Source organism: Pongo abelii, chromosome 3 (genome assembly GCF_028885655.2).
Source record: "Pongo abelii isolate AG06213 chromosome 3, NHGRI_mPonAbe1-v2.0_pri, whole genome shotgun sequence".
Taxonomy (NCBI): domain Eukaryota; kingdom Metazoa; phylum Chordata; class Mammalia; order Primates; family Hominidae; genus Pongo; species Pongo abelii.
This window is the reverse complement of record NC_071988.2, coordinates 5147607-5163071: the sequence shown is the minus strand read 5'-3', so window position 1 is coordinate 5163071 and position 15465 is coordinate 5147607. Positions and strand designations below refer to the sequence as shown.

Genomic DNA, 15465 nt, shown 5'->3' with positions numbered 1-15465 from the left:
AGCTTAAATGACACTTCCTCCAGGAAGCCTTCCCTGACCACCCACCCCTGACCCCGAGCTTGCCTCTGTCACAGCACAAATCCCAGTTATTGTCATCACTCACCTAATTGTCCTCCTTGCTGAACTGTAAGCTCCACAACACACAGTAGGTGTTCCTTCAGTCTGTGGTATGCTGAATACAAGCTGTGCATGAAGGGAAGGCATCACCAAGTGCAAGCAGTTACGATACTTTTCCTCCACCAGAGGCTGGGCATATTGCTATTAAGGATTCAGTTCATGCAAAATGTTAGGTACAAAAGAGCTGCGAGCCTTCAGCTTTAGGAGGTCCCAAACGTGCTCCATCAGAAGGTCCTAATTTCCCCATTTCTCTTTGAGGACATCTTTCAGAGAGGAAGAGAAAAGCCCAAGGGCTTGTTAGAAAATCCCCATTACTTCCCGTGGGAGAACATGAGGAAACAGGAGGCAGGACCAGAAATTGCTTCACCAGCAATTCTCCTGCCATCCACCCACCCATCCATGCAATCACTCGTTCATCTCCCATCTACCCATTTATCCACCCATCATCCAGTTAGCCATCATCTGTTCATCTATCTATCCATTCATCCATCCATCCATTCATCCATCCATCTTTCCATTCATCCTTCCGTTCTCCCAGGCATTCAACTACTCTCCATGCATCCATCTATCCATCCCTTTACCCATCCATCCATTCATCTATCCATCCACCATCCATCTATTCATTCACCATCCACCTATCAATCCATCCATCCATTCACCTATCCATCTATCTACCCATCAATTCATCCACTATCCACCCACCCCTCTATCCATCCATCATCCATTCATCCATCTACCTATCCATCTATCCATCCACCATCTATCTATTCATTATTCACCATCCATCAATCCATCCATCTACTTATCTACCCATCTGTCTACCCATGCACCCATGTATCATGAAGCTGCAGTGGTTGCACATTCACCTGGGCTTGACAACAGGGACTCTTGTCTGAAGTGTCAGAGCCAGGACCTTGATCAAGGCAAAGGATTTCATCTCGTAACATCTGCACACTGTAGGTGCCATGGGTGGGTAGCCCTTAGAGAAGGGTATTTTCTTTCAAAGCACTAATCAAATGGGCCTGTGCATGATCAACTTCTGAATGCTTATTCAGTGGCAGAGCCATCTGGGAGAATTTGGCCCTGAGGGCAAGAGGGGGGATCAGCCTTGGGGAGACAGGTACCCCCAGCACCTTGGTAGCAATGCCACTTTCACAGACTCATAGTGTAGCCTGAGGGAGCTTCACAAGTAGCAAGCTGGATGAGGCCACCCCTTTCAGGGATCTCCTAAAAGGTTGCCCAGGGCCTCTCTCCAGCCTCATGCCACACCTGCTCCTCCTCCAGGCTCAGACCCACCCTAGGGCCTTTGCACATGCTGTTCCCATGGCCTAGGATGCTCTTTCTTCTCCTGCTCACCCTCCCATTCTCGCTGAAAGACCCTTTGTCAGGGACCAGGTCCCCAGGGATGCCCCAGCCAGCGCCGTCACAGCTGTGGTTTCACTCTGACGTGATCTGCTCAAGTCCGCCTCTGCCTCTCCACTAGAGGGTCTGCTCTGCATAGCATCTAGGGGCTGCATGCAATCCCCCCATTCCCAGTACCTGGCCCATAATAGATGCTCAGTAAATAGGTTTCTTATGAATGCAGTGATTAGTCATGAATTGCCCAATCCAGGTCTCTCAAGGGAACAGGGAGACGGAGCCCGGGGGGAGGGGTGTGTGTGCCCATGGTTATGGCCACACTGTGAGCCAGTGGCGAGGTGGAGGCAGGACCCCAGCCCCTCTCGGGCACTCTGTCCTCCACCTTTCTCAGCAAGACCGTGAAATTCAAACTGGCTGCTTAAACACCCCCTCTGCAGCACTAATGGTGGCTATTACTGTTACTGTGAGTAATATGATCAGACCACGGAGATGCCAGCGCCTCCGAAGCACATCCTGCCACCATCAGTCCCTCTTCCTCTGAGCCTCAGTGTTCTCTTCTCTAAAATGGGGCTGTAACAGCAATCAGGTGGAGTCAGGAGGTGGCTGGGAGTTAGCAAGTAGAGCCCTAGGGGTGGGAAGCCAAGCGCCACCTCTGGGTGGCAAGCACGTCCCTCCCCAGACTATGGGGCCCCATCCCTCGCCACCTGTCTGAAGCGGACCCTGGCCCTCTCTTGTCAATCCAGGTACCGGAAAGTGGTGTCCAACGTGTGTGAGGGTGGGGTGGACATGCAGCAGAGTCAGGTGCAGCTGCAGTGCCCCCTCACGCCGCCCCGGGGCCTGCAGGTCAGCATCCAAGGCGAGGCGGTGGCCGTGCGGCCTGGAGAGGATGTCTTGTTTGTGGTGCGGCAGGAGCAGGTGAGTGAGCACCTCCCAGCGGGCTCCCGGGACTGTTGGGCAGGGGTGGCTCCAACTGGGCACGCAGAGGGCATGGTGAGGGGTGTCTCCTCCGCCTAGAAGTGGCTCAGGTCATCACCATCAGCCAGGCTGTCCAGACTGCAGGAGGCAGCAGGGGGCTGGAAATCCACTTCCTGAGTCGAGACCAGCATTTAACAATGAAAGAGACACGGAGGAGAATAGAGTAGGACGTAGGGGGTATCAGGGTCCCCGAAGAGCAGAAGGAGATGTGGTTTCACACATCGGGTGGGAGAGGATGTGGTTACTGGCCTTAGTATAAAATGTATTCATTCCCGTGGGTGGCAATACATTTTTTAAGCCTGTAATTATATCGATTTAGTTAATTTGGGATCTTATGAAAAACAGAAAGTTAAAAACACTATTACTTATAATTACACAACCAAAAATAAATCCTGTGTGTGCATGGACAGATACAGATATAAATACTCACACAAACACAGATAGAAATTTCCTCTCAGCCTCCCGGGCTTGCTTTTCTTGCTTTAGAACAAGTGTTATATTTTCTTCTGACGTTAAAAATAATGAATGTTCATTGTAGAACATTTGGAAAACACACACAAAATATCAAGAGTATAAATATCTCTCAAAAAGCCCCCCAGTCCTCCATGGTAACAACTGTTAGTTTTTTGTATTTCCTTCTAGTCCTTTTAAATTAATTTGTAACATGCTTATTTTTCTGATTGTTGAATAAACTAATGCTCATTGTAGCAAATTCAAAACCTAGAAAAACTCACAAGCATTGCAGAAAATTCAAGATGACAGAAAAGAGCAAAGGAGGATTCGATGCATCCGTGTCGCACCCAGAGGGTGAGCGCCTAGGACCCTGGGCTCTCTCCCGGCACGCAGCTTTCCTGGACACTTGGCTCTTCGGTGAACAGTACGGGAGATGCAGCAAGTGCGGCTTCACAATGATGTGTGTCCTGTTTAAATGTCCTTCAAAATATGGTGCCAAGGTGGGGTGGGATGTTGGTGACAAAGGTCTTTGGAGTTGGAAAGCAGGGAGCCTGGTCTAATGCAAACAGGGAAACTGAGGCCCAAGACGACGCAGAGCGGTGCTTGCCGAGCGCCTCCGTGGCAGGCGCTGTGCACCAGCCACTGTCTGTACTCCTAGCACCACCTCAAGTGGCATCCTCTTGCCAACCTGCTTTATAGCTGGGGAAACTGAGGCTCGGACCGCGCAGTCACTCTCCCAAGGCCACACGGGAATGAGTGGCAGGGCTGGCACTGGGATCCCTGGCCCCGAGACTCCACGTGGACAGAGACTGAGTCTGAGGCCCCTAGATCTCAGCCGTTCCCTGGTGCAGGCGCGGCTGCTGATGGAGATGGGGCCTAGGACCCACACTCCTCGGAGCCAGGGGCAGCCCTGGGGCGCCTCTGTTCGCAACAGCATCTTGGGGCGGCAGGAGGACAGAGCCGCTGCCCCGCCTGTCCCGCCTGGACCCTCAGAGTGGACCCCGCTGCGGCTGCCCGTCCAGGGCCGACTTCCAGGAAAAATGGCCCTCTGCTGCCCCCTAGAGCCTGGCGTCTCGGCAGTGCAGTCGCATTTGCAGAGTGTCTCTATGGGAGCCAGTCTACCACCCGCCCAGGGGGCCGGGACCCTTGCTGGGTCTGCTCTGCTGGCAGGAGCTGGAGTTGGCAGAAGTGAAGAGAGTGATCAAAAGATGCTCTTGGTGGGGAGAGTCAACCCCCACCCCACTGTGCAACTACTGTCGGGAAGAGGCCACCCGCTACGCTAGGGAATCCGGTGGGAGTGTGGGATCCAGGTCCGACGCACACACTCACTGGTACACACGCTCACACATACAAACACACAGACACACATATGCTTACACGCTCATGTATTCACTCTCAAACTCGCAGACAGATTTTACACACTCAAACATACACTCTCTCACACACATAGGCCAACCTATCTTGCAAACAGCACTGGGTTTAGGGGAGTCTAAGTTTTGTAAATATCTTAAGAATTAAAAATAAGGTATGATAGAGGCCCCAGGAATAAACCCATGTAAATATGGCCGAGGGATGTTTGACGTCAGCGCAAAAACAACTCACTGAGGGGAGGGCTTATTCATCCAATAAAAATGAACTTCAACCTAAACCTCACACTCGATAGAAAAATGAACTCAAAATTGCCTAGATTTAAATGTAGCATGCAAAAATCATAAACCTTTTAGAAAAACCGTAGGAGAGAATATCTAGGGCTAGGAGAGGAGTCCTCAGACTTCACACTGAAAGCCAGTCAAAAGGAAAGTTGATAAATTGGGCTTCATCAGGATCAGCCACTTTCGCTCTATGAAACACCCATGTTAAGAAGATGAAAGGCAAGCTACAGAGTGAGAGAAAATCTTTGCAAACTACATATCCAACAAGGACCAGTACCTAGACTAGAGGAAGAACACTCAACAGCAAGGAAACAAACCATCCAGTTAGGAAATGAGCAGAACTGAAAAGACGTTTCACCAGGAGAATGGACAAATGACAGGTAAGTACACGAAAAGATGGTCAACACATCAGCCTCCAGGGAAGCCCACAGCCAGACATCACTGCACACCTATCAGAATGGCTGACATTAAAAATAGTGCCAGCACGAAGTACTGGTGAGGATGCAGGGAAGGACACTGGATCACTTACGCATGGCTGGGGAGACTAGAGAATACCACAGGTGTTCTGGAAAACACTTCAGCAGTTTCTTAACAAACTCAACATGCAACGACCAGAGGACTGAGCACTTGCACTCGTGGCAGTCATATCAGAGAAATGAAGACTTCTGTTCACACAAAAACCTGTATGTGTCTGTTCATAGCAGTGTTATTCATAAAGGCCAGAAACTCAAACTGCCCAGGTGCCCTGCAGTGGGTGAATGTTTGCACAGGCTGGGGTGCACCCATGCTGAGATACCATGCTGCAGTGAGAAGGAATCCATTATTAATACCTGCAGCAGGGCCAAGCATGGTGTCTCACGCCTGTGATCCCAGCAGTTTGGGAGGCCAAAGTGGGTGGATCAGCTGAGGTCAGGAGTTTGAGACCAGCCTGGCCAACATGGCGAAACCCTGTCTCTACTAAAAAAAAGAAAATTTAGCCAGGTGTGGTGGTGCATGCCTGTAATCCCACCTACTTGGGAGGCTGAGGCTCAAGAATCACTTGAACCTGGGAGTCGGAGGTTGCAGTGAGCCAAGATCCCACCACTGTACTCCAGCCTGGGCAACAGAGTGAGATGCCATCTTAAAAAATAATAATAATAATACCTGCTTCAACCTGGATGAGCCTCAAATGGATTATGCCGAGTGAAAAAAGCCACTCCCACGTGATCCCCTGCTGTGCAACTCATTCATATAACACTCCTGAAATACAGAAATGGAGAAAGAGAATAGAAATTATCATCAAAATTATAGAAGTGGAGAAAGATTAGTGGTTGCCAGGGAGTTGAGCTAATGCGTGCAAGTGGGTGTGTCTGCAAAGGGCACCCGGTGGCGTCCTAGTGCTGGCTGAATTATCCTGTCTCCTTCCTGTATCAGTGTCAACCTCCTAGTTGTGATATTATCATTTGGCAAGATGTTAGCCTTGGGGAGAGCCGGGCACGGGGCACACGGGGTGGATCTGTATCATTCCGTACAACTACATAGGAACCTACCATTATCTCAGAAGAAAATGTTTAATTTTTTTTAAGCACCAGTAATAATAATGGATCTAAATGAAATATACCAAGATGTGAATGGTGGGTATTATGGTGAGATTTAGTTTTGTTCTTTTTCTTTGCTTTGCTATTTGTATTTTATATTATTTTCTACCTTGAGAATATACTACTTTTGTGGTTAGGAGAAAAAAGGACAAGTTATTTTAACCAAGTAAAATGTTTAAGAAGTTAAATGTGCATCAGCACAGCCCTTGCAGGCAGGAACACAAGGCCCTGAGAGGTGGCGCCTCACCCAGGATGAGCGGATCACAGGTCCTGACTCTGGGTCACACATGCCTTCTCCTTCCCAGGATTAGCACAGGAAACCCCTCCCTCCATGGAAGCAACTCAGACTCGAGCGCTTCCCCTCATTCCCCGCCCCACCTGAGAGGCTGCCTTTAAACAGAGAGAACCACAAACAGCGAGCAGCCTCCTGGGTCCTGGACTTTGGACAGCCTCGGTCTTCTAACCTGTCAAATGGGGAAAACGGAGCACCCTGCAGTGTCCTTCCTGGGGACCCCATAACAAATGACCTCATGCTGGGTGGCCTGAACCCACGCAAGTCTCCAAAGGAGAATCCATTCGCACCTCCTCCAGCTTCAGGGGCTCCCGGCACTCCTTGGCCCCTGGCAGAGTCACTCCTGCCTTTGCCTCCACCTCCATGCAGCCTCCGTCCATGCCCAAATCTCCCTCTCCTTTCTCTTACACAGATGCCTGTCATTGGATTTAGGGCCCACCCTAATCCAGTATGACCTCATCTTAGCTAATGACACCTGTAAAGACCCTATTTCCAAATGAAGTCACGTTCTGAGGTTCCTGGTAGACATGAATTTTGGGGAGACACTGACCAACCCAATTTTCCATGTCTGTGGAGAAAGTTAAGTGAACAGAATTTACATAAAAGTTTTCTGTCAACTTTCAACGTTTGGCTGGTATAAACTGAGAAGATGGCTAAATGGTTAGTAATCATGCTGTTTCCTCCATCGTCACTAGGAAACGGTTTCCTCGTGCCCCTGGTGCCGGCGAGGGAGGAAGAGGGAAGGGGAGGAGAGGAGGAAGGGAGGGAGGGAGAATGTGATCATGAGCCATAAATCGAAGAAGTTCCTGTTTCCTTCACTCAATCCCCCACTCTGCGAGGGAAATACAGTTATTGGAAGGTGGAAGGAGATGGTGGAGCAGCCTCTCTGGGTGACTCGGTGCCACGCGGGGATGGCAGTTGGTGGGAGCTCCTCTCTGCACTCACCCTGCCCCATCTCAGCATCACTCCTGGTACCGCATGGTCTGAGAAAGAGAAAATTAGGAACCGCAGCTTCCCAGAAAGGAAAATCCTGCTTGGTTTCCAGGCAGGCGGCTTAGGCACTTCCAGATGTGTTCCTCTCCCCTGCTGAAACCCTCCACGCAGTGGGAGGCCCCTCACCCTCCTGGCTGCATCCCTAGCACAGGCCTCAGTTGGTCTCCCCCAGGTCCTGACTGCCCCCCAGCTGCTCTCTGATGACACCCTTGGGCCTCTCCCTCTCCCTCTCTGCCCCTGGGTGATTGTTCTGAAATGTCCCTTGGCCACAGCCCCTGGTTAAACCAGCTGCCTTGGTCGGCCCCACACTCCAGGCAGAATCTCCAGGGCAGAACCAGGCCCGGTCTCCTGTGGGTCCCCAGAGCCCACTCATTTCAAGGAAGGGCGGGCGGGAATGAGTGAGTGAGTGAGTGAGTGAGTGAATGAGCCACTCTGGCCCCTCAGCTTCAAGGCCCACTCCTGAGTGGCCACATGGTGTTTCCCTGCAGGGTGATGTCCTGACCACCAAGTACCAGGTGGACCTTGGGGACGGCTTCAAGGCCATGTACGTGAACCTTACACTGACCGGGGAGCCCATCCGGCACCGCTACGAGAGCCCCGGCATCTACCGCGTGTCCGTCAGGGCAGAGAACATGGTGGGCCACGATGAGGCGGTGCTCTTTGTCCAGGTCAACTGTAAGTTTATTGCCCCTTTGAGGCCAAAGGCCACTCCCTTTGAGAGAGAGAACCTGGCTTTGGGGGAAACACAGGGAAGCCCTGGGGACTGCTCTAGGCCCCTGGTACTCAGGACGGTGAACCCAAGGGCAGGGAGGCAGGGAGGCTGGGCTCAAACCTGAACCCCTGATGACCCATACAATAGTAGGGCAGAGCTGGTAGCTGGCAGTGATATTGATGATAGTGGTGATGGTGGTGGTGGTGGTGATGGTGGTAGTGGTGATGCAGGTGGTGATGGTGGTGACAGTGGTGGTGGTGATGGTGATGATGGTGATAGCAGTACTGTTGATGGTGGTGATGGTACTAATGATGATTATAGTGGAGGTGGTAGTGATGATGGTGACATTGGTGGTGGTGATGGTGATAATGGTGGTGTTGGTGATGGTGATGATGGTGGTGGTGATGGTGATGATGATGGTGGTGATGGTGGTGGTGGTGATGGTGGTGGTGATGGTGATGATGATGGTGATGATGGTGGTGATAGGGTGATGGTGATGGTGATAGTAGTGGTGGGAATGGATGATGGTGGTGGTGGTGTTGGCGATGGTGGTGATAGTGCTGGTGCGGATGGTGATGGTGCTGGTGATGGTGATGATGGTGATGGTGGTGGTGGTGGTGATGGTGGTGGTGGTGGTGGTGGTGGTGATGGTGGTGGTGGTGATGGTGATGGTGGTGATGGTGATGGTGGTGATGGTGATGGTGGTGGTGGTGGTGATGGTGATGGTGGTGGTGGTGGTGATGGTGGTGATGGTGATGGTGGTGATGGTGATGGTGATGGTGATGGTGATGGTGGTGATGGTGGTGGTGGTGGTGGTGGTGGTGGTGATGGTGATGGTGGTGATGGTGATGGTGGTGGTGGTGGTGATGGTGATGGTGGTGATGGTGGTGATGGTGATGGTGGTGGTGGTGATGGTGGTGGTGGTGGTGGTGGTGGTGGTGGTGATGGTGGTGATGGTGATGGTGGTGGTGGTGATGGTGGTGGTGGTGGTGGTGGTGGTGGTGGTGGTGGTGGTGGTGGTGATGGTGGTGGTGGTGATGGTGGTGGTGGTGATGGTGGTGATGGTGGTGGTGGTGATGGTGGTGATGTTGGTGGTGATGGTGGTGATGGTGGTGGTGGTGATGGTGGTGGTGATGGTGGTGGTGGTGATGGTGATGATGGTGGTGGTGGTGGTGGTGATGGTGGTGGTGATGGTGGTGATGGTGATGGTGGTGATTGTGATGGTGATGGTGGTGGTGGTGGTGATGGTGGTGGTGATGGTGGTGATGGTGATGGTGGTGATGGTGATGGTGGTGGTGGTGGTGGTGGTGGTGGTGGTGGTGGTGATGGTGATGGTGGTGATGATGGTGGTGATGGTGATGGTGGTGGTGATGGTGAGAATGATGGTGGTGGTGATGGTGGTGTGATAGTGGTGGTGGTGATGGTGGTGGTGATAATGATGGTGATAATGATGGTGGTGGTGGTAGTGGTGGTAGTGGTGGTAGCAATGAAGTTACTGGTGACAGTGATCACTAAGAAGCCTCTGAAATGCCCCATGCCCTGATATCATCTAACCCTGGCCTTTTTGGGTCCCCACAGCCCCCCTGCAGGCCCTCTACCTGGAGGTGGTTCCTGTCATTGGCATCAACCAGGAGGTGAACCTCACAGCTGTGCTGCTTCCCTTGAACCCCAACCTCACTGTCTTCTACTGGTGGATCGGCCATAACCTGCAGGTGTGCTGGCTTTGCCCCCGCTCAGCCCTTCTTCCCGCAGGCTCCCCACAAGGTGCACAGTGGGTCAGAGCATGGCCCCAGGTTTTCAGCAGAAGGAACCAGTGTAGGGCAAACTCCTCACCCTTGGGCCCCTCCTGGGGCAGTTGAGAGGGGCACACCCTCCATGGGTGCCTGTTCAGGGCCCGTCTGCTCAATGGTGCCGGATGAGTCAGACTAGACCCTGCCTTTTCCTGGGAAAGAGATGGGAACACGGTGGCTTACCTGAGTTGGGGGTGATAGAAGTCGAAGAGGCAGGTAGGTGGGCTGCATGAGAGCTCCCGGAAAGGAGAGAGCATTTGCAGTGAGAGGCTCAGGGAAGGCTTTACAGAAGAAGAGGTCAAGGGGGCTCAGAAGCCTCACTCAGAGGCCTGGGTTGTACCCTGTCTGCAGTGGGAAGCCACAGATAGTTCTTGAGCAAGAGAGAGCCCAAATTAGCAGAATGCCTGGACTGGGGGCAAGACCCAGTGAGGGGCATCCTCCACTCATTCAGCAAACAGCCCAGCACCACCAGGCAGGAAGCCCCCTACCAGCAGCTGACGGCCCTGACACAGAGCCCCAGCAAGGGGAGGGGCTGTGGGCTCTGGATTGTGTTTCTCTAGAATGGGGAGGGTCTGAGAAGGAGCTCAGGGTCTGGGTTCAGGTCTCGGCTCCGCCACTTCCAGCTGAATGCTCCATACACGTCACTTCACCTGACAGAGCCTCTGCCTCCACATCCACACCTATGGGGGTGCCCTCTCCCGTCTCTGCGTCAACATGGCGCCCACCCGGCTGAGTGTGCACCATCCCCACGGCTGGGTCCTGAGCTGGGCGCTGGCTTGGTGCCATGGATGACAGAGCCATGGGTCATCCACAGCTGCGGTGGCCATATGTGATGGGAAGATCACGTGGGCAGGGAGTGAAGGCCCAGCCCGGCAGCCACATCCGGCCTCCTAAATGCCCGTGGGGGGTGGGCCTGGGGAGCTGTTGAGAAGGAAGGGGGTGCTGGGACCTCACGTTCACGCTGTGTTGGCTTACAACCGGGTGCCCATGAGATCAGGAGTTCAAGACCAACCTGGCTAACATGGTGAAACCCCGTTTCTACTAAAAATACAAAAATTAGCCGGGCACGGGGGTGCATACGTCTGTAGGCCCAGCTACATGGGAGGCTGAGGTGGGAGAATACTTGAATCCAGGAGGCGGAGGTTGCAGTGAGCCAAGAGTGCGCCACTGCACTCCAGCCTGGACGACAGAATAAGACGAGTCTTATTCTCAAAAAAAGAACCGGCTGCCCGCCCTGTGCCTCCCCGGGTGCTGCCACCACAGGACGTCCATAACGGGCCCATTTGCTGATGGGAACAAGGGGACAGCAATGCTCTCAGTGAGGCAGCGACCATAGGCCAGCGTCCCCCACGGCCGCTGCCTCACTCGGCCAGGCCCCTGAGCCTTGCTGTGCCCCTGCAGCCCGTCCTTTCCCTGGATAATTCTGTGACAACACGTTTTTCGGACACGGGTGACGTGCGTGTGACGGTGCAGGCCGCCTGTGGGAACTCGGTGCTGCAGGACTCCAGGGTCCTTCGTGTGCTGGGTGAGTCCTTCCCGGGGCCTGGCAGCACGGCCTCTGCATCTCTGCTGCAGTCCAGGAGGCCAGGCCATATGGGTCGCGCAAGCCATGGATGTCCTGGTCACCCTGGGTGGCCCTGGGGTGGGGAGGGAGGGGCTGGATAAACATAGCCCTGCCCTGGCTGTGTGGCCTGGGCAAAGTCTCCCGGTCTCTCTGGTCTCAGTTTCCCCATCTGTAAAATAAATACAAATCCTGTGTCCCAAGACACTCATGGGACACAACACACCAGGGATAAGGTCACCCAGCAGCAAGACAGCCAGGTTTGGGCACCGACTCTGCCTGCCTCCAGGGCCCCCGTCCTCTTGGCACCTCTGGCCAAGCCTGAGCATTGTCTCATGATGGCAGCTTAAAGAGGACTCCTGTCTAGAGAAACGCTGAGCCTCCTTTTCTGAATCTGCATCCTCATTTATCTGTGCTCACTGGGGGCTCTTAGTCCCTCGTGGGAGATATTTACAATACCAACCGGTCCTAAGACTGAAGGAGAGCCCCCCCTTGTCAAGGAGGCAGATCTCATTGCCACCTTCATCACAGCAATAAACCCTCATTTTGCTTTAAGAACAGCCTCTACTGTGGACAGCAGCCATCAGTTAAATATTTAGTTGGACAAGCACGCGGAGGGTGGGGCTGCCCACACAGGCCCTTCACACCCTGGAGGAGGCTGCCCTTGGCTATTCTTCATTCATTGCTGAGCTGGGAGCTTTGCAAAGGCCATCACCACCCTCATTGTAAGATGTTGGGTTTGCAGTTCTCAAAGCACTTGTCCCTTGAGCCCGTCAGCCCTGCACAGCCTCCTCCCACTTTACATGTGAGAAAACTGAGACCTGAGAAGTGGAGAGGTTAAAATTTATCTCTGGGGCCCCTGGTGACTTTAGAATTGGGCTCTGAGCCATGAGCCGTGGGACATGTGGGAGAAAGAGAAGAAGACAGGGCTCTGCTCTCAAGGGACTCTTAATCTGGTGGGGGGACCAGCAAATTGAAGTCCATGGATCCCTGATGGATGAGAGGCTGACCTCATAGGGTGTGTTCATCCTTGTGAGTCAAGGAGGCAAATCTCACAGAGCAGGCTTGGTGCACACCAGGCCTCCCACCTGGGTCAGCGCATCTTTGCTATCATCACTGGCATCTTTGTCGCTGCTGTTATAAGATGGCAGCCAGTGACCCAGGTCCTGCCTGGGACAGACCACCACTGCTGGCATCCAGGGAAGGAGCTGGTTTCCAAACACTAAATCAGGACTGCTGTCGGCCTGCTTGAGAAGACGATGGGGCTGCTGGGCCCTGGGATGTGAATCAAGGGCCTCCCGGGACCATCCAGGGCATGAGGCTGCCCCCGACCCCCACCCTGGAGCCGTCAGAGCCAGGCTGTCCAGGACTGACCAGTCTCCCTTCTCTGCCTCTTTCCAGATCAATTTCAGGTCATGCCTCTGCAGTTTTCCAAGGAGCTGGATGCCTACAACCCCAACACGCCTGAGTGGAGGGAAGACGTGGGCCTGGTGGTCACCCGGCTGCTCTCCAAGGTGTCCGCCCAGAGCCTAGAGCCTCCCCAGCCCCACGGTGCTTCTGGCATCCAGAGAAGCCCAAGGGCCCCGGGGCGCCCAGGGCAAGGAGAGGCGGGTGGCACTGCCCCTGCACACGATGCTCTGGCCTTCGGGCCAGCTGGGGGTGTTGAAAGCTGTGGGTGGGGGGCAGGCACACTGCCTTTATTTAGGGGGACCTGCAGCTGGAGCGCCACCTCGCAGGGGAGGGACCACAGGCACCCTCCACGCACACAGTCCAGGGACCACCTGCTGTTTGCAGGAGACCCCACTGTCGTCCTCCAGTGCTCCAGAGTCTCTTTAAAGCAATTTTCCTTCATTCACTGAACTTCTCTTCTGGGCCAGACACGAGACAGAGAGAAGAACCCAGTGTGCTCACTGGCCTCAGGAGCTCCCGGGAGGCAGACATCAGGGCGGATTGTAGCACACCCAAGGCCCTTGGCCCCCCAGTGAGAGAGGACCAGTCCTCTGGAGCCACCTGAGGCTGTCACAGGCTGAGGCCTACTCTGCCCAGGCTTCCCCTCCCGTGAATAATGCTGGTAAAAGGGTCCTGGGCACTGAAGGTTGAATCAGGGTTTGCCAGATGGAAGTACGTGGAACGGGACTTCCAGGAGGCAGAGGCACCTACATGAGCAGTGCCTACGGGCTGAGAGCATATTCTCTGTGGGTGTATGGCCCTGGCTGGGCCTGGGGTGTTAGGGAGTGGGAAGGGGGAGGCAGCTGGAGTCAGTGGGGCCCGGTCACAGACCTGGAATGGTGTGGTAAGGAGCCTTGTGATGGAGGACGTTAGCCAGGGAGGAAGGTGCTGGTGCTCACTCTAGTCATGGTCCGAAGAATGGACTGAGGGCCAGGCCTGGCCAAGGGGAGGCCAGTGTGAGGGCACAGGTCCTGAATAGCAGGGCTGAGGGCCCCGGGTAACTGGGTGCAGGAGGTAGCTCAGGGCACTCTGGGACCCTGGAACGATCCCCACACTACGCAGGGTTCAGGAACGGCCTGCGGGACAGGTGTGCAGGACTCGGACAGGCCAAGAACAGAGAGAGGGTGTTCCCGGGGGCCCCGGTATGAGGCAGGGGATGAGGAAGACAAGCGGACCATAGTGGCTTAACTCTCCCCGCAGGAGACCAGCGTCCCTCAGGAGCTTCTGGTGACCGTGGTGAAGCCGGGGCTGCCCACTTTGGCTGACCTGTACGTGCTCCTGCCCCCTCCCAGGCCCACAAGAAAGAGGAGCCTCTCGAGTGATAAGGTATGTCCCGTGGCCGCTGGACTCCCAGGTCCTCCCTGCACATCCCAGGGCTCGGGTCATTTACAACAAGCAGGGAAGTCTCAGTGGCTCATGGCATAAAGGCGTCTTTCTCGCTGCATCACAGTCTGACTCAGGGTGGGTAGACCTTGTCCACCCGTGCCTACACCCTCTGGAAGTCACACAGCCTCTAAGGTCACTGTGGCAGAGGTAGTCGATGGGAGGACACAGCCTGGACCACCTCCCAGGGGGCTCGCTCACTTCCTCTCCCATGTCATTGGCTGCAGATGGTCACATGGCCCCAACCTGACTGCCAGGAGCACTGGGAAATGAGGCTAAGCACTGTCAGGGAGACACCCGAGGGTGTGGGTTTCAGGGCCAAGCAGAAGTCAGCCCCCATGCAGTTAGAAAATGTCTTTATTGCACAGGACAACTTCCAAGTAATAGCCCTCATGGAGGGGATAAAAGACCTGCCATGTGACAGGTGTGGGAAGGGGACTCAAAGATGAACCAGAATCCCTTCACACCCACTAGGGTGGCTAAAATTAAAAAGCAGACAATTCTAAGTGTTGACAAGGAAGCAGAGAACTTGGAACCTCTCACACTGCTGATGGAAGGGGTTCAGCTGCTGTGCAAAATGGGCTGGAAATTCCTCAGTAAGTTATACCTAAGTTACCGCATGACCCAGCAAGTCCACTTATAGGTATATACCCAAGAGAAACAAAAACATAAATCCACGGTACATGGATTCACAGCAGCATTACTCATTGTAGCCAAAAAGTACTCATCAGCTGTTGAAGAAACAAATTGTGGTCCAACCTTACAATGGAATATTATTTGACCACCAAAAGGAATGAAGCCCTTGACACCTCTGACAGCATGGACGAACCTTGAAAACATGATGCTAAGTGAAAGAGGCCAGTTGCAAAAGACCACATAGTGTACAATTCCATTCATGTGAAATGCCCAGAACAGGCAAATCTATAGAGACAGAAATAGATGAGTGGTTGCCAGGGGCTGGGGGAGGGTGCATGGGGAGTGACTGCTAAGGCTAGGGGATTCTTTGGGAGAGGATGAAAACGTGCAGGAATTAGATAGTGGTAATGCTTGCACAACTTAGGGAATATACTAAAATGCATTAAATTGTACACTTTAAAAGAGTAAATGTTATCGGTTTCTAAAAATGAACCAGAAGCTCACATAGCCTGCACT

General features: G+C 53.6%; 1 protein-coding gene across 4 annotated transcripts in view; it reads left to right on the top strand.

Moving 5' to 3' along the window:
• The window catches only part of SORCS2 (sortilin related VPS10 domain containing receptor 2), a 548735-nt gene that overhangs the window by 521426 nt on the left and 11844 nt on the right, over positions 1-15465 (top strand). For all 4 annotated transcript variants that reach the window (XM_054553680.2, XM_024246327.3, XM_054553679.2 and 1 more), the window contains exons 18-23: positions 2220-2391; positions 7907-8093; positions 9709-9842; positions 11322-11445; positions 12883-12995; positions 14131-14256. In XM_054553680.2, the coding sequence (XP_054409655.2) occupies positions 2220-2391; positions 7907-8093; positions 9709-9842; positions 11322-11445; positions 12883-12995; positions 14131-14256 (856 nt within the window). The remainder of the gene's footprint in view (positions 1-2219; positions 2392-7906; positions 8094-9708; positions 9843-11321; positions 11446-12882; positions 12996-14130; positions 14257-15465) is intronic.